Below are 25,700 nucleotides of genomic sequence, written 5' to 3'. Positions count from 1 at the left end.
TGGTTTGAGTGTTAGAGTGTTGGTTTGGTTGGTTAGAGTGTTGTTGGTAGAGTGTGGGGGTTTAGAGTGTTGGGTTGGTTTAGGAGTGGTTTGTGTTAGGATGCTGGGTTGGTTAGAGTGTTGGGTTGGTTAGAGTGTTGGGTTGGTTAGTGTTGGTTGGTTGAGAGTCGTTGGGTTGGTTAGAAGTGTTGGGTTGGTTAGAGTGTGGATTGGTTTTAGTGTTGGGTTGGTGTAGAGTGTTGGGTTGAGTTTAGAGTGTTGGGTTGGTTAGAGGGTTGGATTGCGTTAGTGGTGGTTGGGTTTGGTTAGATGTTGGGTTGGTTTAGAGTGTTGGATTGGTTAGAGTGTTGGGGTTGTTAGAGTGTTGGGATTGGTTAGAGTGTTGGGTTGGTTAGCGTGTTGGGTTGGTTAGAGTGTTGGGTTGGTTAGAGTGTTGGATTGGTTAGAGTGTTGGGTTGGTTAGAGTGTGGGTTGGTTAGAGTGCTGGGTTGGTTAGAGTGTTGGGTTGGTTAGAGTGTTGGGTTGGTTAGAGTTGGTGTTGACACTACCGAACACGTCTTCCAGAAGGACAGTGTAGTTGATGCTCTTCACCTCTGGGCCTCTGGCTTCCCTGCTCCAGTCCACGTTAAACTGTGGACAATCAATAAAGTTGATTCAATTCAACAACAGCAAGACAAAGGGCTGAAGACAAGACAAGACACTGGACTAGGCCCTCATTGAGGATGACAGTTGACTTGCTTGGTTAAATAAAGGTTAGATGTACAAAATGAAATCACTGGCACACTAGTAACGTCCCTGAATGTAGAGGTAGACATGGGTTATGCACGCCAATTACATTCACAAAACATGACAGCATTGGCATTAAAATAGTGCAATGTTAGTGGTAGAAAAAGCATGTGCATTATTGTTCAGAAAGTGTGTTAGCTCCACAGAGACAAGAGTCCCAGGCGGATACAGGTAAATGCCAGGCATCAGCAGAAGACAATCAGGAAAATAACAGAGCCTGGATGATGGGCCAATCAACACAAAGCAATTCCTCAAGCAGATATAGGCAACTCTTCTGTCATCACAGTGAGAAAAAATGTGAGGACGTGAAGATACAAAGTCACGGCAGCCATTGTCACTCCTCTCACGTGGGTCCGTGGAGCAAGTTTAGAAAGGCAGTTTACCCCACCAAGGGATCCCTGACTAGTTTGGGCTTTAGACTGCGTGAGGGAGAGAGGAGCTGGGAACCAGTGATAGTACACTGCTAGAGAACGAAGAGAGAATGACAGAGACAATACAGACGGACATGCTCTCACACACACACGCACATGCAAGCTCACGAGCATGCACACACACGCGAAGAGACTGATTCACAAACAGTGCTCTCTCTCTCAATTCAAGAGGCATTATTGGCATGGGAAAAATATGTTTACATTGCCAAAGCAAGTGAAATGGATAAAGTGAAATAAACAATAAAAAGTGCAGATGGATCTTCTTAGCTGGCTCTGTGCCAAACACTAAATCTCTCTCATGCTAAATGACCCACTGAGTCTCTCACCTTCAGGGCGTCATCAGGCAGGACAGGGGAAGCAGGGTTCTCTCTCCAGTTGATCCCTGCCAGAAAGGCATGGTAGTCCATCTCCTCAGAGCCTGCATCAAACCTGGACACATCACAGGACTCTCAAAGATGAACTGTTGTATAAGCACACTTCCACTCCCAGTACTACTCCTCTTTCTTTCAGATCTAATTTCTTACTTCTTGAGGAGGGCCCTCAACAGGTCCTCAGCCAGTGGCAGCTGGAAGGCCTTACAGATGGTCCTGGCCTCCTTGGTGGAGAGATGACCAGTCCTGGATACACAGACCAGACCGGACGAGCACAAATATTAGGCAAACACAGATGAGGAATCATCACTGATGAAAGGCTTGAGTGTGTGTGTGTGTGTGTGCGCACGTGCATGCATGTGCGTGTGTGTGTGAGAGGCCACAGTTGTTTTCCCTGTGTTTTTGAGTAGTCTGGAGCCAGTCCTTGACATTATGACATACCGTCTTCATTACAGGGGCATTGGATAGGGAGGACATTTTAGACAAATCTGAAACTAACCCAGGGTAACCACATGGCCACATAAACAAGCTGATTGACCCTGTGGCGTGGCTAGCTATCAATTTCCTTTATGCCACAGTTCTACTATTGTGTGTGTGTGTGTGTGTGTGTGTGTGTTGTGTGTGTGTGGGTGTTGTGTGTGTGTGGTGTGTGTGTGTGTTGTGTGTGTGTGTGTGTGTGGTGTGTGTGTGTTGTGGTGTGTGTGTGTGTGTGTGTGTAACCCGCTACATAATATGCAGGTCTGTGGGGATCATCTGGTTCCAATGCTCCACTCACACACTCTGGAACTAATTGCTGCTACTCAGCAGCTAAGGATCTGGGGCCGCTGGCCAACTGATGATGGCGGGCCGTGACGGTACCTGCCTGTGTGGTCTGTGTGTGTGGGATGGGGTATATACATTATATATACAAAAGTTTGTGACACCCCTTCAAATGAGTGGATTTGGCTATTTCAGCCAACATCCGTTGCTGACAAGTGTATAAAATCGAGCAGACAGCCACGCAATCTCCATTGACAAAATGGTAGTGCCCTTACTGAAGCGCTCAGTGACTTTCAACATGGCACTGTCATAGGATGTCACATTTCAAAAAATCAGTTCGCAAATTTCAGCCCTGCTAGAGGTGCTGTTATTGTGAGGTGAAATGTCTAGAGCAACAATGCTGCTGCGAGTGTGAGACAAGCTCACAGAATGGGACAGGTGAGTGATGAAGCACGCAACGCTTAAAAATCGTCTTGTCCCTCGGTTGTAACACTCATTACCGAGTTCCAAACGCCTTTGAGCGTCGGGAGCTTCATTAAATGAGTTTCCATGGCTGACAGCAGCACACAAGCCTAAGATCACCATGCGTAATGCCAAGCGTCGGCTGGAGTGTGTGTAAAGACTCTTTAAAGTTTGGTGGAGGAGGAATAATGGTCTGGGGCTGTTTTTCATGGTTCGTGATACGTCCCTTAGTTCCAGTGAAGGGAAATCTTAATGCTACAGCATACAATGACATTCAAGACAATTCTGTGCTTCCAACTTTGTGGCAACAGTTTGGGGAAGGCCCTTTCCTGTTTCAGCATGACAATGCCCCCGTGCCACAAAGCAAGGTCCATACAGAAATGGTTTGTCGAGATTGGTGTGGAAGAACTGTGTATGTATGTATGTGTGTGTGTGTGGTGTGTGGTTGTGTGTGTGTGTGTGTGTGTGTGTGTGTGTGTGTGTGTGTGTGTGTGTGTGTGTGTGTGTGTGTGTGTGTGTTGTGGGTGTGTGTGTGTGTGTGTGTGTGTGAAAAGTGTGTATGTGAAAGTGTGTGTGTGCACACCCATACATGTACAGTGAGCGCCAAAACTATTGAGACAGTGACACATTTTTTGTATTCCAGCACTTTGGATTTGAAATTATACAATGACTATGAGGTTAAAGTGCAGACTGATCAGCTTTAATTTGAGGGAATTTTCATCTATATCAGGTCAACTTTTTGTACATTAACTTTTAAACTTTAGTATTTGGTTCCATATTCCTATCACACAATGATGACATCAAGCTTGTGACTCTACAACTTCTTGGATGCATTTGCTGTTTATTTTGGCTGTGTTTCAGATTATTTTGCGCCCAATAGAAATTAATGGTAAATAATGTATTGTGTCATTTTGGAGTCACTTTATTGTAAATAAAAATAGAATATGCTTCTAAACACTTATAGTTAAAGTGGATGCTACCGTGATTACGGATAGTCCTGAATGAATCGTAAATAATGATGAGTGAGAAAGTCACAGAAGCACAAATATCATACCTCCAAAACACGCTAACGTGTCACCATTACAATAACAGGGGAGAGCGTTCTTCTTGTGTGATCTCATGTTGATCACGTGATTTAATGTGAAGTTAATGTGATAACATGTGATAACATGTGAAGCAACGTGTCAACATGTAAAGCAACATGTGATAACGTAAAACTACACATGACAACATGTGAGCGAGCACGTTAAAACACAATCTCATGTGAAATAAATGTGACAACATGGGTTGGCAAAATCTTAATGTGATAAAATGGAACTACACATGACAACATGTGAGCAGATATGAAAACACGATTTCATGTGAAACATGTGATACCAAATTTTACAGCTAAATTAATATGATGCATAATGTGGACATTATGGAAATCAGGTATATATTTATTGCCAAGAATACACTTCTGCATTTTGCCTAAAGTTGCAGAAAAAATGAAGTAAATATATATAAAAACTTGGTGTTATTTCTAAATGACAGTATTCTGCTGTATTCTTATTTMATTTACTGTAAAATCTGTGACTGTGACCACAATTGGGATTTAAACTCATACCCTCTCGGTTGCTAATAACCTGAAATGTCCTGCTACAGCGCAGCTACACCACCAGATCTGTGAGCATGAAAGAGATATGGGCCACAGACTTATTGGCAAGAATGCGTTTCTGCACTTTGCTTAAAGCTGTACAGAATCAAGTAAATAATTGTCCAATTATCTCCACCAACGWAAAACTAGCAGTGCTCAACGACACGACATCGTGGAATACACATTCATTCTTTGGGGATTTGAACTTGCAACCTCATGGTTGGGAGTGCAGCAATGTTTCAGACTTTGTAAGAGAACGTGTCAGTAATGAGCTGCACTGCAAAGAGTTTATTGTGCATTTTCCAGTAAGTTAATTATTATTATTTATTTATTTTCACCTTAATTTAACCAGGTAGGCCAGTTGAGAACAAGTTCTCATTTACAACTGCGACCTGGCAACTTGTTGATGTGAATTTGTAATTTCTTACCTGGAAACTACTATTTAGTAAGTTATTGTAATATTTACAGTCATTTTACCAGTAACTCACAGGACTCTTGCTGCCACTAGCAATCCATGCCAGTGATCTACTGTGCATTCATTGACTCTTCTGTTGACAACATGGGCATCACTTAGCAGCGGCAGCATACTGTAGCAGCGGCAGCCTATCAGAAGCCTATCTGAAGATTGCAGGTGTAGTTTATTGGAGGCGTGGCTTTCAGCCAACTCTTTTTGGTCTCCCATGGAAGGGAATGTCATCCCAGTTAATCTGGTGTGTTGTATTCTGTTAATATGTTCTGTGGAAGTCTGTTCATAAGCAAAGCTGTTAATTATGTAGCCTTGTTAAAGGCTGAAATATGTCCACGCACTACAGAAGACCAATCAATATTTAATAGCTAGTCTCCATGTTACTGTATTACTTGCATACTTACCATACCACCATACTAGACATTTCTGAGTTTCCTAACTTAATGCTGCGTTTGTAACCAAGTGTAAAGTGGGAATTTACCAAATACGACTAGGAAAAATCAACTTGAACGGCCCTCCAACTGGTAATTGCTGGTGGGAAACTCGTCCGTCATCCTGAGCTCCCCGTTCTCCCACATGCTGACCTCTGACGTTACCTACTAAGGAAATTACCTTTATAACAGCATTTTTGGCAGTTAAATGCAACAACAAAACATTATTAATAAAAAGCTATTTATTAATATGGTTTTTGAACACTATAATTTGTTTACAAGCATGATACCTGTACTTTTAGATTATGGTTTACGCAGCTTGTTGGCCATTAGCCAATCAGTGTTTCTCAATGAGTTGAAAGCACATGAATGCATCCAACTGGTATTTACGACTTCACAACTGGTAAATTACCACCTCCCACATGGTTATGAACGCAGTATTAAAATGTCAAATATTGAGTAGAAAAATGTACCATGATACTAGATTATCTGCACATGTACTCTAAAAGGTACCGACCAGTACCATGTGAGTTCCTATTTGTACCTCTGTACCCTTGACCATTTTGTACACCAGGGAACAACACGGTACCGTAACGTAGTTATAGCTCCGACACTGCCAAAAGACCAGCTATGCAGGTGTCGGCTATTGCGTGTTTATGCTTAAATCTAGGCCTTTTGCTCACGAGTGGCGCAGCGGTCTAAGGCACTGCATCTCAGTGCAAGAGGCATCACCACAGTCCCTGGTTTGAAACCAGTCTGAATCACATCCAGCCGTGATTGGGAGTCCCATAGCGCACAACTGGCCTAGCGTCATCTGGGGTAGGCCGTCATTGTAAATAAGAATTTGTTCTTACCTGACTTGCCTAGTTAAATTTTATTAAATTATGTCAAATGTCCCTGAACACTGCTACTTTTTTCTTTGGTGTTGTTGGATAATCACACAATTATTGACTTGATTCCGGGCAACTTTTAGCAAAGTGGAGGATTGTATTCTTGCCAATAAATCTGTGGTCGATCGTTGTCATTGTCACAGACCTGGTGACAAATCAGGAAATTCAGGTTGCTGTCATCTAAGAAGTCGTGAGTTCAAATTCCAAGTGTGGCTGCGTCCCAAGTGTGCTAGCCAATGTTGAGGTCAATTACATTTAAGTTCCAGTCAATTCAGAAAGTAAACCAGATTCCAAATTCCTGATTTTACAGCATTGAACATAATTGGAATTATAATTGGAATTTCTGAATAGAGTTCATTGTTGTATATTTACTGACAAAATAGAGTTAGAAATTACATTAAAAGTTGTTTCCACTATTTTCACCGTAACCCAGTAGCCGGTAACTTACTATAAAATAATAAGTGCATCTAAAGTATCCTATACGTTTAAATCTAATTGCAAGTGAGGCATGCCAAGTTGAATTGCAGGACAGGCCAAAAAGTAGCGTACCCCCAAGTGCATTGCGATTGACAGTATTTACAGTGCCTTCGGAAAGTATTCAGACCCATTGACTTTTTCCACATTTTGTTACGTTACAGCCTGATTATAAAATGTATTTAAAAAAATGTATCCTCATCAATCTACACACAATACCCCATAATGACAAAGTGAAAACAGGTTTTTAGATTTTGTGCAAATGTATTAAACACAAATACCTTATTTACATAAGTATTCAGACCCTTTGCTATGAAACTAGAAATTGATCTCAGGTGCATCCTGTTTCCATTGATCATCCTTGAGATGTTTCTAGAACTTGATTGGAGTCCACCTGTGGTAAATTCAATTGATTGTACCCTGATGTAGATAGCTTGTCTGTCGAAACATTGGTTATTAGGTTATTAAATTATTGCATCTGAGCTCTTAGAGTGTRTGGCTCTCCTTTTCATTTTCATATTCAATTGATTGGACATGATTTGGAAAGACACACACCTGTCTATATAAGGTCCCACAGTTGACAGTGCATGTCAGAGCAAAAACCAAGCCATGAGGTCRAAGGAATTGTCCATCGAAGTACAGATCTGGGGAAGAGTACCAAAAAATGTCTGCAGCATTGAAGGTCCCCAAGAACACAGTGGCCTCCATCATTTTTAAATGAAAGAAGTTCGGAACCACCAAGACTCTTCCTAGAGCTGGCCGCCTCGCCAAACTGAGCAATCGGGGGGGTGACCAAGAACCTGATGGCCACTTTGACAGAGCTCTAGAGTTCCTCTGTGGAGATGGGAGAACCTKCCAGAATCATCTCTGCAGCACTCCACCATTCAGGCCTTTATGGTAGAGTGGCCAGACGGAAGCCACTCCTCAGTAAAAGGCACATKACAGCCTGCTTGGAGTTTGCCAAAAGGCACCTAAAGACTCTCAGAGGGAAAGATGAACGGAGCAAAGTACAGAGAGATCCTTGATGAAAACCTGCTCCTGAGCGCTCAGGACCTCAGACAGAGCGAAGGGTCACCTTCCAAGAGGAYAACGACCCTAAGCACACAGCCAAGACAACGCAGGAATGGCTTCGGAACAAGTCTCTGAATTTCCTTGAGTGGCCCAGCTAGAGCCCGGACTTGAACCCGGAAAGACCTGAAAATAGTTGTGCAGCAACGCTCCCCATCCAACCTGAYAGAGCTTGAGAGGATCTGCAGAGAAAAATGGAAGAAACTCCCCAAATACAGGTGTGCCAAACTTGTAGCGTCATACCCAAGAAGACTCAAAGGCTGTAATCGCTGCAAAAGGTGCTTCAACAAAGTACTGAGTAATAGGTCTGAAYACTTATGTAAATGTGATATTTCAGTTGTTATTTTTTATAAATTAGCAAAAATGTCCAAAAAACTGTTTTTGCTTTGTCATTATGGGGTGATGTGTGTAGATTGATGAGGATACATATTTTTTAATCCATTTTTTAATAAGGCTGTAACCTAAYAAAATGTGGAAAAAGTCAAGGGGTCTGAATACTTTCTGAAGGCACTGTTTATAGCAAAACACTAATACAGTATCGTATTACTGTAGAAATGTACAGCACAATGACAAATATTTCCCACAAAACRAACAGCAATTGCTACCAGTGTAATTTCATGTTACATGATTTCACATGTGGAAAATCCCATGATTTCACACGTTGAATGTGAAATTTCACGTGATATCATGTGAAAACATGTGTTTTTGGAACATTTCACATGTGAAAATGTTTTTGGGGGAACAATTCACATGTAATATTTCACATTTGAAAACTTGTTTTTGGAAATCTTATTGTGATATTACACGTGAAATCTTGTGAATACTTGGTTTTGGAACACTTCACATGTAACATTTCACATTTGAAAACGTGTTTTTGGAACACTTCAAATGTGACATTTCACATGTGAAATAATGTGAAAACATGTTTTTGGAACACTTCCATCAATCAAATATATTTATAAAGCCCTTTTTACATCAGCCGATGTCACAAAATGCTGTACAGAAACCCAGCCTAAAACCTAAAACAGCAAGCAATGCAGGTGTAGAAGCACGGTGGCTAGGAAAAACTCCCTAGAAAGGCCAGAACCTAGTGAGAAACCTAGAGAGGAACCAGGCTCTGAGGGGTGGCCAGTCCTCTTCTGGCTGTGCCGGGTGAAGATTATAACAGAACATGGCCAAGATGTTCAAACGTTGATAGATGACCAGCAGGGTCAGATAATAATAATCACAGTGACATTTCACATGTGAAATCAAGTTTTTTTTGGAGCGCTTCACATTTAATGCCTCAGTGCACAAAGCGAGGTCCATACAAAAATGGTTTGTCGAGATCGCTGTGGAAGAACTTGACTGGCCTGCACAGAGCACTGACCTCAACCCTATCGAACACTTTGGCTACAATCCAGGCCTAATCGCCCAACATCAGTGCCCGACCTCACTAATGCTCATGGCTGAATGGAAGCCCCRCAGCAATGTTCGAACATCTAGTGGAAAGCTTTCCCAGAAGACTGGAGGCTGTTATAGAAGCAAAGGGGGACCAACTCCATATTAATGGATTTTGGAACGAGATGGTCGACTAGCAGGTGTCCACATACTTTTGGTCAGGTAGTGTAATTTGCATCTGTTTAAGTCTATCAAAGGTGTGCGAGTTTGAGCATGTGCAGATCTTGGTGATAGGCCTATGGAATAATTATTTCTGAATCAGCACTAATTAGATTGAGCAATAAAAGCCCTAATCGTGKTCTTCTTAAATTAAAGTMGTTTTTGACAGTATGGAGCACAACACGAGGGAGTTTAGAAGGGAGGAACTCCCTTAAACTTKTATTCCATATGGCTGGGAACCGCACTGCAGCAAGAACACATTTTTCACTGGCTGTCCACTGGTCACAAAAACAATGATTAATAGGCAGCTTAAACTTCTTCAATTCAACCATTATTGGSTTCAAATACACATTTAGATTTGTGAACATCCATCCACAACAACCACAATCCGTAAGGCGCAAATAGCTAAATGAGAGAGCAACAGTGTGATTCACATCAATGCGCTATCTAGATATCAATAATAAGTGATATCCGTATCGCCGTAGACTACACCACTGCTGTCATCCTTACCTCCAAGCGTTTATTTAAGTTGGATCATCTCTGGATGCCGACAGCAGTCACACCATTGGAAGAAATAGCTTTGACTGTAGCCTACAAAGCCTATTCCTGCTCCTAGTGGTTCATCATAATGGTCTCTGATTTGTGGTCAGACTTGCTCAGGCAGAACAAAMTTAAAATTGCCCTTTTTTCTATGCTGATTTGAATGCACTTGAGAAAACAGAAAGGTGTCAGAAAACGTTCACGCAAACATCCTTTCTGATGTTAAAAGTAATCCTAGAAGTAATCATCTCGTTTTTCTAAAGTATGTGTAAACATGTATCTGTAAACATGTGATCCGTTACTCCCCAATTGTGTGTATGTGTGTGTACCTGCGTGTCCGCGTCCCTGTATGTCTGTGCTTGAGTGTGTGTATGACTCCCTACCTGTGTCGGTCCTCGTGTGTGAAGGCTCTGGTCATGTCGGAGAAGCTCTCAAAGTGTTTCTTGCGTAGGTGGTCCTGAGCCACAGCCAGCATGAGGCCCACCTCTGCCTCGGGCTGCTGGCGCTCACAGAAACAACGACCGAGCATCATCACCTCATGCTCCGACAGACCACACTCCAGACCCACCAACAGGCCCCTGGCAAACACACACACACACACACACACACACACACACACCACCACACACACACACACACACACACACACACACACACACACACACACACACACACACACACACACACACACACACACACACACACACACACACACACACACACACACACACACACACACACACACACACACACACACACACACACACACACACACACACACACAACCAGAAACATTGCTTCAAGGATCTGCTTATAAACTGCTTATGAACACCATAGTTTGATGACTACTAAATCTTGGTACTGGGGCTCTAGTTCCTGGCCTTGGATCTGGACTTGTTTTGGATCTGAGGATCTGAATCAGAAAACACCCAATATATTAATTGGGACCATACTGTAAACAGCTGTTTAGAGAGAGAAGAGAGGAGTAAGAGAGGAGTCCTACATGAAGGGTTGGTAGAGGATCAGTCCAGTGTTTCCAGGGTCAGAGGAGAGAGGGATAAAAAAAGAGAAGAGGAGAAGAGGAAGAAAGAGGAGTGTACTACCTGAAGGGTTCGTAGGGATCAGTCCAGTGTTTCCAGGGTCACTGAGGGTGAGGAACTGTTTAATCTCATTCTGTTTGTCCTCAGGGATGGAGCGGATCTTACTGAGATGGAGCCCATGTTAGCCCTGGAACTGGATAGAGAGGAGACGATGAGATGAGGAGAGGAAGAGAAAAAGAGAATAAACAAGAAAAGAAGAGGAGAAAGTGCATCCCACCTCCTCAGGCTGTTGCTCCATGTAGTTGAAGGCGTACTCATCAGCATCGATCAGCTGGAAGCCCTGGTTGTTGAGGTTGATCCTGGCTCCTACATACAGGTCCTGGGCACTGAAATACTGGGATATCTCACTCTTAAACAACTTCTGACCAGGCTTCTTCACTCTGCCACGCTCAAGGAACTTACCCGCCAAACACCTGGAGCAGGGGGGGGGCACAGAAAGGGAACGTTTGAATATGTGAAGAGAGCATCTCAACCTATCAAAGTAGACACTTCCACTTTCCTTCACTGCGGAAGAAGAGGATGAGTAATCGACAGGCTAGTTCGCCATTAGTATTTTTACTATGCATATGTTCTATGTAGGTTCACGTTCTGGTCATGCACGTTTCTATGCGGTTGGGCGAATGTTCGATGTTTTAGGTCTTTTTGGACTTCACTGGTTGGTTATAATGCGAGCTTCGATTCAACTGCTTTTAAAACCAACGAGACCTCCCGCCGCTTTGAATACCACCGGGCGAGACAGCAGAAAAAAAGAGAAAGTAAAGTAATCCCCATTAGTATGCTACTTGTCTCTTATGGTTCTAGAATTCGACGTGATAGCCAAACGTCCCTACCGTGTCTCTGAGTGGTTCGAACAACACATGAGTTGGGTCGTCACTGAAGGTGACAGGAGATTTGAAAGTCTATCTCCTTTGTCGATGGGATTATTCAGTCACCATCTTCCCCATAAACCTCAGACGTTCGCTCTTCAACGGCCTTAGTTGTAGGGGGGGGGGAGGAAAACACACACACACACACACACACACACACACACACACACACACACACACACACACACACACACACACACACACACACACACACACACACACAGCGAGAGGAGTTAACACATATATAGACACAATGTAATTCTCCCATTTAGGCTGTAAGGACAAAATGGGAGAATCTGGGAGAATCGAGCAAGGGCTGAATACTTTATATACGCACCGTAATAAGTATGAGGTTTCAAGAAAATACACTCCACTCTGTATTTATTTGGACAGTGAAGCTAAAATGTGTAAATTTGGTTTTATAATCTGTCAATTTGGCTCTATAATGAGTGAGAACGTTAGGGGGAAAAAGCTTACCTCTCATCATACCAATAACAGGGGAGGTTAGCATTTTTTGTGTGGTATGATCTTTCTCACTCATCATTATTCACGATTGTCCATCATCATGGCAGCATGTGTTCAGAAGCATCCTCTATTCTTATTTACAAAAAGTTTGTAGTCACAAGCTTGATGTAATCATTGTGTGCTAGGAATATGGGAGCAAATACTAAACTTTGGACAATATTAATACACTATTAGTTAATTTGTCAAAATACTGACTTCTTCAAATGGGGGGACTAGATACATAAAGTGCATTCATTTCTAAATGGTAAAAAAGATATGTACTGTCACCTCATAAAACATTTGATATCAAATCCAAAATGCTGGAGTATAGAGCCTAATTAATACATTTTAGCTTCACTGTCCAAATAAAATACAGAGGGGAGTGAATCAAGTTTAAAAAAAGAGAAAAACTTATGAGAGGTAAGTTACAAACGACAATGTCTTATGGCGCTTTGACTTGAACTGTAGTGACCTATCCTAAGTAGTATCTCCAGAGTGGTGCTTTCTTGACTCTCACCTGTCTTTCTCCATGAGCTTGCGGAAGTCTTTCTGTGGGGGTTTGGGCAGCAGGCCCTGGCAGGAGCACAGTGAGTCCTCTTCAGAGCCAAAGCCATTGTAGGGAGGTACAGGCCTGGGGGGCTTAGGGGCCAGAGGTGCCTTGTACTGTACTGGGCTGAAGTCCTCTGAGAGAGAGAGAACAAAGAAATGGATAAAGAGATATATATACACTATACATACAAGGTCAGCATCCCGGAGTCGCCTCTTCACTGTTGACGTTGAGACTGGTGTTTTGCGGGTACTATTTAATGAAGCTGCCAGTTGAGGACTTGTGAGGCGTCTGTTTCTCAAACTAGACACTCTAATGTACTTGTCCTCTTGCTCAGTTGTGCACCGGGGCCTCCTACTCCTCTTTCTATTCTGGTTAGAGCCAGTTTGCGCTGTTCTGTGAAGGGAGTAGTACACAGCGTTGTATGTATTGACTGACCTTCATGTCTTAAAGTAATGATGGACTGCCGTTTCTCTTTGCTTATTTGAGCTGTTCTTGTCATAATATGGATTTGGTCTTTTACCAAATAGGGCTATATTCTGTACATCACCCCTACCATGTCACAACACAACTGATTGGCTCAAACGCATTAAGAAGGAAAGAAAATCCACAAATTAACTTTTAAGAAGGCACACCTGTTAATTGAAATACATTCCCGGTGACTACCTCATGAAGCTGTTTGAGAGAATGCCAAGAGTGTGCAAAACTGTCAAGGCAAAGGGTGGCTACTTTGAAGAATCTCAAACTTAATTTTGATTAACACTTTTGTTGTTGCTACATGATTCAATATGTGTTATTTCATAGTTTTGATGTCTTCACTATTATTCTACAATGTAGAAAATAGTAAAAATAAAGATAAATCCTTGAATGAGAAGGTGTTCTAAAACTTTTGACCGGTAGTGTATAAATATACAGTGCGGCAAAAAAGTATTTAGTAAGCCACCAATTGTGCAAGTTCTCCCACTTAAAAAGATGAGAGAGGCCTGTAATTTTCATCATAGGTACACTTCAACTATGACAGACAAAATGAGAAGAAAAAAATCCAGAAAATCACATTGTAGGATTTTTAATGAATTTATTTGCAAATTATGGTGGAAAATAAGTATTTAGTCACCTCAAACGCAGATTTTCTGGCTCTCACAGACCTGTAACTTCTTCTTCAAATCAAATCAAATCAAATCAAATTTTATTAGTCACATACACACGGTTAGCAGATGTTAATGCGAGTGTAGCGAAATGCTTGTGCTTCTAGTTCCGACAATGCAGTAATAACCAACAAGTAATCTAACCTAACAATTCCACAACTACTACCTTATACACACACACAAGTGTAAAGGGATAAAGAATATGTACATAAAGATATATGAATGAGTGGTGGTACAGAACGGCATGGCAAGATGCAGTAAGTGGTATAGAGTACGGTATATACATATGAGATGAGTACTGTAGGGTATGTAAACATAAAGTGGCATAGTTTAAAGTGGCTAGTGGTACATGTATTACATAAGATGGCAAGATGCAGTAGATGATATAGAGTACAGTATATAAATATGAGATGGGTAATGTAGGGTATGTAAACATTATATTAAGTGGCATTGTTTAAAGTGGCTAGTGTACATTTTTACATAATTTCCATCAATTCCCATTTTTAAAGTGGCTGGAGTTGAGTCAGTATGTTGGCAGCGGCGCTAATGTTAGTGGTGGCTGTTTAACAGTCTGATGGCCTTGAGATAGAAGCTGTTTTTCAGTCTCTCGGTCCTGCTTTGATGCACTGTACTGACCTCGCCTTCTGGATGATAGCGGGTGAACAGGCAGTGGCTTGGGTGGTTGTTGTCCTTGATGATCTTTATGGCCTTCCTGTGACATCGGGTGGTGTAGGTGTCCTGGAGGGCAGGTAGTTTGCCCCGGTGGTGCGTTCTGCAGACCCTCACTACCCTCTGGAGAGCCTTACGGTTGTGGGCGGAGTAGATGATATAGAGTACAGTATATACATATGAGATGGGTAATGTAGGGTATGTAACATTATATTAAGTGGCATTGTTTAAAGTGGCTAGTGGTACATTTTTACATAATTTCCATCAATTCCCATTTTAAAGTGGCTGGAGTTGAGTCAGTATGTTGGCAGCGGCCGCTAAATGTTAGTGGTGGCTGTTTAACAGTCTGATGGCCTTGAGATAGAAGCTGTTTTCAGTCTCTCGGTCCCTGCTTTGATGCACCTGTACTGACCTCGCCTTCTGGATGATAGCGGGGAGACAGGCAGTGGCTTGGTGGTTGTTGTCCTTGATGATCTTTATGGCCTTCCTGTGACATCGGGGGTGTAGGTGTCCTGGAGGGCAGGTAGTTTGCCCCCGTGGTGCGTTCTGCAGACCTCACTACCCTCTGGAGAGCCTTACGGTTGTGGGCGGAGCAGTTGCCGTACCAGGCGGTGATACAGCCCGACAGGATGCTCTCGATTGTGCATCTGTAGAAGTTTGTGAGTGCTTTTGTGACAAGCCGAATTTCTTCAGCCTCCTGAGGTTGAAGAGGCGCTGCTGCGCCTTCTTCACAACGCTGTCTGTGTGGGTGGACCAATTCAATTTGTCCGTGATGTGTACACCGAGGAACTTAAAACTTTCCACCTTCTCCACTACTGACCCGTCGATGTGGATAGGGGGGTGCTCCCTTCTGCTGTTTCCTGAAGTCCACAATCATCTCCTTTGTTTTGTTGACGTTGAGTGTGAGGTTATTTTCCTGACACCACACTCCGAGGGCCCTCACCTCCTCCCTGTAGGCCGTCTCGTCGTTGTTGGTAATCAAGCCTACCACTGTAGTGTCATCCGCAAACTTGATGATTGAGTTGGAGGCGTGCATGGCACGCAGTCGTGGGTGAACAGGGAGTACAGGAGAGGGCTCAGAACGCATCCTTGTGGGCCCCAGTGTTGAGGATCAGCGGGGTGGAGATGTTGTTACCTACCCTCACCACCCTGGGGGGCCCGTCAGGAAGTCCAGGACCCAGTTGCACAGGGCGGAGTCGAGACCCAGGGCTCGAGCTCGATGACGAGTTTGGAGGGTACTATGGTGTTAAATGCTGAGCTGTAATCGATGAACAGCATTCTAACATGGGTATTCCTCTTGTCCAGATGGGTTAGGGCAGTGTGCAGTGTGGTTGCGATTGCGTCGTCTGTGACCTATTGGGTCGGTAAGCAAATTGGAGCGGGTCTAGGGTGTCCGGTAGGGTGGAGGTGATATGGTCCTTGACTAGTCTCTCAAAGCACTTCATGATGAGGAAGTGAGTGCTACGGGGCGTAGTCGTTTAGCTCAGTTACCTTAGCTTTCTTGGGAACAGGAACAATGGTGCCCTCTTGAAGCATGTGGGAACAGCAGACTGGGATAAGGATTGATTGAATATGTCGTAAACACACCAGCCAGCTGGTCTGCGCATGCTCTGAGGACGCGGCTGGGAATGCCGTCTGGGCCTGCAGCCTTGCGAGGGTTAACACGTTTAAATGTTTTACTCACCTCGGCTGCAGTGAAGGAGAGCCCGCAGGTTTTGGTAGGGGGCCGTGTCAGTGGCACTGTATTGTCCTCAAAGCGGGCAAAAAAGTTGTTTAGCCTGTCTGGGAGCAAGACATCCTGGTCCGCGACGGGGCTGGTTTTCTTTTTGTAATCCGTGATTGACTGTAGACCCTGCCACATACCTCTTGTGTCTGAGCTGTTGAATTGCGACTCGATTTTGTCTCTGTACTGGGACTTAGCCTGTTTGATTGCCTTGCGGAGAGAATAGCTACACTGTTTGTATTCGGTCATGCTTCCGGTCACCTTGCCCTGGTTAAAAGCAGTGGTTCGTGCTTTCAGTTTCACGCGAATGCTGCCGTCAATCCACGGTTTCTGGTTTGGGAATGTTTTAATCGTTGCTGTGGGTACGACATCGTCAATGCACTTCCTAATGAACTCGCTCACCGAATCAGCATATTCGTCAATATTGTTGTTGGACGCAATGCGGAACATATTCCAATCCGCGTGATCGAAGCAGTCTTGAAGCGTGGATTCAGATTGGTCGGACCAGCGTTGAACAGACCTGAGCGGCGGAGCTTGTTGTTTTAGTTTCTGTTTGTAGGCTGGAATCAACAAAATGGAGTCGTGGTCAGCTTTTCGAAAGGGGGGCGGGGCAGGGCCTTATATGCGTCGCGGAAATTAGTAAACAATGATCTAGGGTTTTCCCAGCCCTGGTAGCACAATCGATATGCTGATAGAATTTAGGGAGTTTTGTTTTTAGATTAGCCTTGTTAAAATCCCAGCTACGATGATGCAGCCTCAGGGTGTGTGGTTTCCAGTTTACAAAGAGTCAGATAAATTTCGTTCAGGGCCATCGATGTGTCTGCTTGGGGGGAATATATACGGCTGTGATTATGATTGAAGAGAATTCCTTGGTAGATAATGCGGTCGACATTTGATTGTGAGGAGTTCTAGATCAGGTGAACAGAATGACTTGAGTTCCTGTGTGTTGTTATGATGATCACACCACGTCTCGTTATTCATAAGGCATACCCCCCGCCCTCTTCTTACCAGAAGAGTGTTTGTTTCTGTCGGCGCGATGCATGAAGAAACCAGCTGGCTGCACCGACTCCGTTAGCGTCTCTTGAGTTAGCCATGTTTCCGTGAAGCAGAGCACGTTGCAATCCCTGATGTCTCTCTGGAATGCTACCCGTGCTCGGATTTCATCAACCTTATTGTCAAGAGACTGGACATTGGCGAGTAGTATGCTAGGGAGTGGAGCGCGATGTGCCGTCTCCGAAGCCTGACCAGAGACCGCCTCGTTTGCCCCTTTTACGCGTCGCACAGGGTCGCCGGCTGGGATCAGATCCATTGTATTGGGTGGAAGGCAAACACTGGATCCGTTTCGGGAAAGTCATATTCCTGGTAGGAACGATGATGAGTTGACGTTATCGTATATTCAGTAGTTCCTCCCGACTGTATGTAATGAAACCTAAGATTACCTGGGTACCGATGTAAGAAATAACACATAAAAAAGCTTTAAGAGGCTCCTCTGTCCTCCACTCGTTACTGTATTAATGGCACATGTTTGAACTTGTTATCAGTATAAAAGACACCTGTCCACAACCTCAAACAGTCACACTCCAAATCTCACTATGGCCAAGACCAAAGAGCTGTCAAAGGACATCAGAAACAAAATTGTAGACTGCACCAGGCTGGGAAGACTGAATCTGCAATAGGTAAGCAGCTTGGTTTGAAGAAATCAACTGTGGGAGCAATTATTAGGAATGGAAGACATACAAGACCACTGATAATCTCCCTCGATCTGGGGCTCCACGCAAGATCTCACCCCGTGGGGTCAAAATGATCACAAGAACGGTGAGCAAAAATCCCAGAACCACACGGGGGACCTAGTGAATGACCTGCAGAAGAGCTGGGACCAGGTAACAAAGCCTACATCAGTAACACACTACGCCGCCAGGGACTCAAATCCTGCAGTGCCAGACGTGTCCCCCTGCTTAAGCCAGTACATTCCAGGCCCGTCTGAAGTTTGCTAGAGAGCATTTGGATGATCCAGAAGAGATTGGGAGAATGTCATAGCTCAGATGAAACCAAAATATAACTTTTTGGTAAAACTCAACTCGTCGTTGTTGGAGGACAAAGAATGCTGAGTTGCATCCAAAGAACACCATACCTACTGTGAAGCATGGGGGTGGAAACATCATGCTTTGGGCCTGTTTTTCTGCAAAGGGACAGGACGACTGATCCGTGTAAAGGAAAGAATGAATGGGGCCATGTATCGTGAGATTTTGAATGAAAACCTCCTTCCATCAGCAAGGGCATTGAAGATGAATGTGCTGGGTCTTTCAGCATGACAATGATCCCAAACACACCGCCCGGGCAACGAAGGAGTGGCTTCGTAAGAAGCATTTCAAGGTCCTGGAGTGGCTAGCCAGTTTCCAGATCTCAACCCATAGAAAATCTTTGGAGGGAGTTGAAAGTCCGTGTTGCCCAGCAACAGCCCCAAAACATCACTGCTCTAGAGGAGATCTGCATAGAGGAATGGGCCAAAATACCACAGCACAGTGGTGTGAAAACCTTGTGAAGACTTACAGAAAACGTTTGACCTCTGTCATTGCCAACAAAGGGTATAAAACAAAGTATTGAGATAAACTTTTGTTATTGACCAAGATTTATTTTCCACCATAATTTGCAAATAAATTCATTAAAAATCCTACAATGTGATTTTCTGGATTGTTTTCTCTCATTTTGTCTGTCATAGTTGAAGTGTACCTATGATGAAAATTACAGGCCTCTCATCTTTTTAAGTGGGAGAACTTGCACAATTGGTGGCTGACTAAATACTTTTTTGCCCCACTGTATATAGACAAGGAGAGACGGGGGAGGGCAGATAAATAGATAAATAGAGAGAGACAACAACAGTTGAAGGAAGAGAGGAGAAAGAAGGAGAAAGAGTAGAGATGGAAAGAGAAGGCAACAGGGGTAACAGTAACCTATATAACCTTTGACCCCCTGAGGTCCCCAACAGGCCTCTCCATCATTGATCGGCTGTGACTAATACAGGGAATCGCCCCATAGCCAGCCTAACTTAACCTAGCCTAGAAACACATGAGAGGGGTGGGGGGCAAGCGCCCACAGACAAGAGTTTGGTTACTGCAGACTGGTTGAACCCCCCCCAAGAGCCACACCCCTCCCCACAAGACCCCCCCCCCCCCCAAACCCTCCCATCTACAGATAGTGGACACCATTTTGATGGCGCAAAGCGGCAGATATGTTGCCGAAAACACAAGTGCATGAATCATGCTGATAGCGGCTTCATTTGAAAGCTTCTCGCTCAGGGAGGCCAAATGGCTGGCGGCGGTGGGGCGATCACTGGTATTTGGTGTTGGTCAGGGCCAGGGAGACAGATAGGCCTGGAGCTGTTATCCTCACTTTGAGCACCTGGAAAATGTTATATATCTGAAATCTATCATTCCAAAACTTTGTTTACTATAATGTCAGTGCTGCAAATGCCACTCTATCACCCAAGTCCACCATTGTTGGTCCAGCCCTGGTTACTGTAAAGCACTTTGTTGTAAATGTTGTGTTTCATACAGTATATAAACACAATTTGATTGACTGTCAGGGATTATTGTAGGGCTCGCATGGTTTTGATACAATGGAGAGAATTGCATAAAAAATGTAATAATAATAAAATGATTATAATGACGTTATTTTAATCTCTAACAGGTCACAAATTGAGCCTTCACTAAATCTGAATGAAAAAATCTGAATTAGGGATATGGAGAGCATCTAAGAGTAAATTTACAACATTTTCAGATTATGAGAAATACTTGACAGTGGTACTGAAAACAGCTAAATAACATTGACATTGCAAAACAGGGGTACTTGAGTTGGTCAAGGGAGTGAAACGTGCAGTTTATTATACTTATACTGACACCCTGTGGTTATACACCAGAACTGCAGGTGATGGGCTTGGGTGTGGGATAATGGCATTGTTTGTGTGTGTGTGTGTGTGTGTGTGTGTGTGTGTGTGTGTTGTGTGGTGTGTGTGTGTGTGTGTGTGTGTGTGTGTGTGTGTGTGTGTGTGTGTGTGTGTGTGTGTGTGTGTGTGGTGTGTGTGTGTGTGTGTGTGTGTGTATCTCACCAATGCCATATTTGGAGCGGTAGAAACTCTTTGGTGAAGTTGTCACAGTCACAGATGACCACCCTGCGTCCCCACACGTTGACCATGCCCCCCAGAGTCAGGTCACTGTCCTTATAGAACTGCTCATGGACCGCACCTGTCTGACAGAGAGAGAGAGACATTAGCTGAGAGTAAGCTCCCTTCTTACAGTAAAATATGCTGGATCAAACTGACCCTGTACACTCAAAGAAACAGAGATACAACTTCTGGAAACAAACAGCTGTTTCTACAACATCCCTTACAGTCACATAAACCCTAGTCTTATCTTCCATATAGCATTCAATATAGACAAATGTGTCAATTTTTGTCTCTAAAAAGACTCCCCAAGAGCACCTACTTTGAGGCTGTCCAGGATGTAGCGTCCTCCCTGGCCCATAGGACCAAAGACGTTGAGCACCGTACGGTCTGTGATATCTCCGGGCTGACGCTTGGGGCTGGGAGCATGCTGCAGGAGAGAACAGAGGAGAAAACACACCGATGGAGAAGAGTCAGAAACACACACGCACACACACACTTACACGGTATAGAAACACACATACAAAGCTAAAACACACACATACACACGCACACACAGTACACCAAACCACATAACACCAAACACTACACCATCCACACCACACTACACCAAACCACACCACACTACACCAAACCACATAACACCAAACACTACACCAACCACACCACACCACACTACACCAAACCAAACCACACTACACCAAACCACCACCATAACCACAGCACACACAGATTGGCTAGTACTTGCCTCCTGGTTCTTGGTCATGGAAGCAGCATAACAGGGAGAAAGAGAAAGAACATAGACTAACCAAATCCTCATCATTTGTCTTGAGGGACAGATTTAATTTGTATCTGTGGAGAATCGTTATGTCCAAATGGCTCGGGGGTTCAGATGCAACCTTTCAGGATGACATTTATAGAAAGGCAACCGAACAAACAGCATGACAATCACTGGATTTTACAAAAGGAAAACAACTGGAAAGGAACGATGAGTTAGTGTCTGAACAGTGACTAGAGAAGAGATGAGGAAAGATGCTTCAGGGAGGCTAGATGTTACTGCAGACCTGTCAGAGTGGATGAGAGCTCTGTGAGGGAGGGAGGCCGAAGCCATTCAAGCAGAAGAGAAAGAGAGGCAACTTTCCTCTTTTGACTATACTTCAACCAAAACATATCACTCCCCTGATACAAATTCTTCAAAGCAGCGAAACAATGGTAGTTTAGATTTCCTATCTTCTGCCCTTTAATTTCCTCTTGAATGTTAAGGCAAAATGTAGATTTCCGCCTAAATAGACATACCCAAAAGTAATTATTGTTAATGGGATGGCCATAAACACTAACTTGTAATGCTGCATAGTTATAGAAAGGTTTGGAACTCACCTTTATGGTAGAAATAGTTCTAAATTAATCACTTTTGAGGACACAAGCTCAAATACATGTTTTCTAAAAAGAGCAATAATCAAATTATAAACAACTTAATATAATATTTCACCTTTATTATAACTGTAAAATAAATATTAGAATATTACGTGACTACAAATTTGGCCCCATTTCATATAACTGAAGACAGAGCATTTTCTGCCAAGCGTCCTCTGAGTGACACAGAGACAACATTCAAATATTTGAAGACTCGTTACAACTTCAGCTTTCCGCACAAAGTGATTTCGTACCTCTGTGGCAAAATAAAGTGGTCGTGTTTCAATTCTACAAAAATGATTTAGTRTTTTTTCATGTTGAGAGCTCTAAATCCGGTAGAGAATATCACAACAAGATAAACCCAGCTGCTGGATTCGCTAGATTGTTCCCTCTCCTATGCCGTCTCCCAGGCTGGGTTCCATCGCTCAGAGGCAGAGCAAATCAATTATTTGTCTGGATAGGCCAGAAAATGTGACACGCCACTCCCTATGCAAATGACAGGTGTGAAACCTGACACTGCAAGTCAACTCTGCTGACAGAGTGGTAGCGGAAAGTGTCTGCAAGCTTTCTGCTCTTATAAGGGAGTGGTTCCCAAACTGTGGGGCGCACGATAAAAAAAAAAGTATTCCTTTTTATTAAATGTTTTATTTTAAACTCAATCCGGCATTCAATTTACTCTTGAAAGTTGTAATCGTAGAATGCTAAAGGTGCAATTTTGAAATTCGGTAGTGCATCAGCAGTTTTCCTTTTGTCATTGCAGACGTTAGAGAGCTATTTATACAGTAAGTTGTCAGGAATGTTCAGATCAACTAGCCCATGTCAGGCAAAACATTTTAGCTAGGTTTTGTAGCCTATTGATTTTGTTGTAATGTCTGAGTCAATCAGATATCACATGAACACACATAGGATATGACAAAATGTGTAGAAAGCAGGACATTTGCTGTAAAATGGCAACAACAAAAAACACCTCATGCGGGATGCACCCCAATTATGGAAAAGGCGACCCGAGTGAAAAAAGTTTGGGAACCATTGCTTTGTACACACATTTCCCATCTAACCTTGGGCAGCTTGCTACGGTGCAGAAACTTGGGGGTGGCATCCCGGCCTGAGTTGGGGTAGATGACCTCCCTGATCTCTATGGTGTCATCGGCCAAGAAGTAGTGCAGGGTGAGTTCGCGCGGGTCCCCAAACATGTTCTCTGAGTCGTCCCAGTGGCAGTAGAACCGCAGCACATTGCGGTCGTGGTCCAGGAACTGCTTGAGCGTGTCCAGCCTCTCGTATGGACGCAGTGGCTTCATACTCTTCTCCATCTGTGGATACACAGACAGATTATTGATAATACGGTATACTTTATCAATACATAAAGTCTACAGTATACAGCTTGGTAGCTACAGATAATGTCTGTATGTATAGAAGTCATGTAATTGTGATAATAACAGATAAATAGATGTCAGTCATTGTTTTCTGACAGGTGGCATCTGTACAGTGAGCTGCTCTATCTGTCAGAGGACAATGTAAATCAATCAGCCTGAGTAGTTTCTGCTCAGTGTGACATGTTTCTCAGGCTTGCACCTTGGCATTAGATCAATAGCAAAGCACTATGTTCAACACAGAAGATGGTACCACTAAATCCATAATGACGCCTCTGTTATCCCTCTCTTCCTCCCTCTCACCCTCCCTCATTCCCCCTCCTCTCTAATCCCACCTCTTGTCGTAGGTTGCTGTAAGGGTCCAGGGGAGTGGAGTTGGGGGGGTTGAGTCGCACCCCCATCTTCCTGAGGAAGTTTCTGGTGAAGGGGTCACAGTCGGTGACCATGAAAATGCGTGAGTACAGCACCATCTGCTGGTTGATGTTGAAGTCGTGCACCGTGTAGAAGCACTCACCATCTGGAGGGGGCAGTGGGATGCGGTGCCGACGAATCAGCGTTCCTGAAAATAGGAAAAAAATGTTTATATCTTGTCATAGTTAAACCTCTTTAACATAGAGGGCTTTTCCTGTAATCATCTGTCTTTTTGCAGGTACTGGTTTCTGTTTGAATAGGGGATAGAAATTCAGGTAGATCTCAATCAGCAATTTACCTGCTCAAGACCTAGGTTAAAATACCTCACCTTGTGGTATTCCGCTGTTCTTTAATTCAGGCTCTACCACCTGGATGGTGTCGTCTTCCAGGTAGAAATAGATCTTACACTTCCTGACGCGGTACTTCTCCTCTCGCTTCTGAGGCACAGCCTCCTGGAAGAACGCATTGAAGCTCAGCACCTGAGGGAGGGATGGTGAGAATGGAGCAGTCTGTCCAACTCAGTCTGTCTATCTGTCTGTCAGTCTGTGTGTCTGTAATCTACTGCACCTTTCAAAGATTATTTAGAAAGCACAAAAAAATTTMATGACAGACCTGCTTGTCAAAGGCCACCCATGATGGAGTGTCACTGCCCTCTCCATTGGGGAAGATAGAATAGTTTGGTTGAGACTTCTGGCCCAACAGCAACTCCCCTCCAATGCCTGGCTTCCCTGAGCCCACCATCATACGGACCCCGTTCGAATAGTCAAAATGCTGGGACTTGTGGAATTTGTTTTTCCCCAACTGGATGAAAGGATGTCACAAGTCAGTCAAGTAAAGACTAGAACCATACGCAGAGAAAATATTATGGTTTGTAGCTTTATTTATTTTTATTTAACCTTTAAGTTTAGAGGATAATGTCAGAAATTCATCATATTCAATGTGTTTTCTTAAGGTTCTTGCAGCAAACAGGAATGCATTTTAATGCAATGAACTTGCACAATCTATGGACGATGCTGCTAGGGAACATGCTAGCGTAGCTAGCAAGCGCTATGTGTTGTTCTATTCGCCTCAATTCGCAAAATAGGCTAACTGGGGTCAATAATCCAAATAATCTAAAATGTATCCACTAATTTAACAGGAAACATTGCACAAAACTTACGTTTTTGTTGAGAGAATTTCCAGGCAGCATCGGCAGTGCCATGGTGGCATTAATTTGGATATAAATATACTTTATATCTCCGTCCAACTAGTGAGAAGTTCTTTCGTCCTTCCCGTTTGAGGTTGCCATGGAGCGTGCTGTTATCTTGGGTTGCCTGGCAACAGTGAAGCGTCAGAATCTAGGGTTGCAACATTTTAGCAACATTCTAAGAAAATTTTAATATTGCACAGAAACATTTTGCTACAATGTAACATTTTAGGTATAATACACAAGCTAGACATAGTAATGATGACTAACTTGAAAGACTAAATCTGTCTGATTAAGGTAATTTAACTCAAATAGTAGGACAGGCAATTAACTGTACCCTAAATTCATAGCTGTAGGAAGGACACAGACATTATTTCATCTGAAAGAAAAAAGAAAACCATGATTGCTGCATTGTCTTTTATTAAGGATATATACACAAAGTACAACAACACTGTCATTCAATAACAAAGGTAAATAGCTTTCCTGTGAAAAAGAGGCTACGCTACCTCTAAGCAAATATTGCACTGCTTGTAAAGACAAAATAATATATTGTCATAGTAATCCTAAATCACTCAATATAATGTGACTGAAGTATTAATTCATACAATGAAAATGACATGTCATGCATAGTTTCCTGAGCAACATGATGCACTGCATGACTTGAGTATACTAGCGGTGTAGGACTATTGACAAA

The 25,700-nt window shown here is 43.3% G+C and overlaps 1 protein-coding gene across 1 annotated transcript; it reads right to left on the bottom strand.

Annotated features, from left to right (window-relative positions):
• Positions 1-382: 382 nt before the first annotated feature.
• Positions 383-25,100, bottom strand: efhc2 (EF-hand domain (C-terminal) containing 2). The gene is given in 16 exon segments (XM_023980712.2): positions 383-630; positions 1,544-1,646; positions 1,742-1,834; positions 10,297-10,491; positions 11,017-11,035; positions 11,038-11,146; positions 11,231-11,426; positions 12,901-13,066; positions 20,573-20,597; positions 20,599-20,712; positions 20,949-21,056; positions 23,098-23,349; positions 23,745-23,968; positions 24,149-24,299; positions 24,433-24,621; positions 24,980-25,100. Coding segments are annotated over 16 exon segments (2,124 nt in total). The 5' UTR covers positions 25,022-25,100; the 3' UTR covers positions 383-492.
• Between the last annotated feature and the right edge of the window lie 600 nt (positions 25,101-25,700).

This window comes from Salvelinus sp. IW2-2015, linkage group LG36, assembly GCF_002910315.2.
Source record: "Salvelinus sp. IW2-2015 linkage group LG36, ASM291031v2, whole genome shotgun sequence".
Lineage (NCBI taxonomy): Eukaryota > Metazoa > Chordata > Actinopteri > Salmoniformes > Salmonidae > Salvelinus > Salvelinus sp. IW2-2015.
Note: the sequence above shows the minus strand (reverse complement) of the source record. Positions and strands in the feature narration are given on the sequence as shown.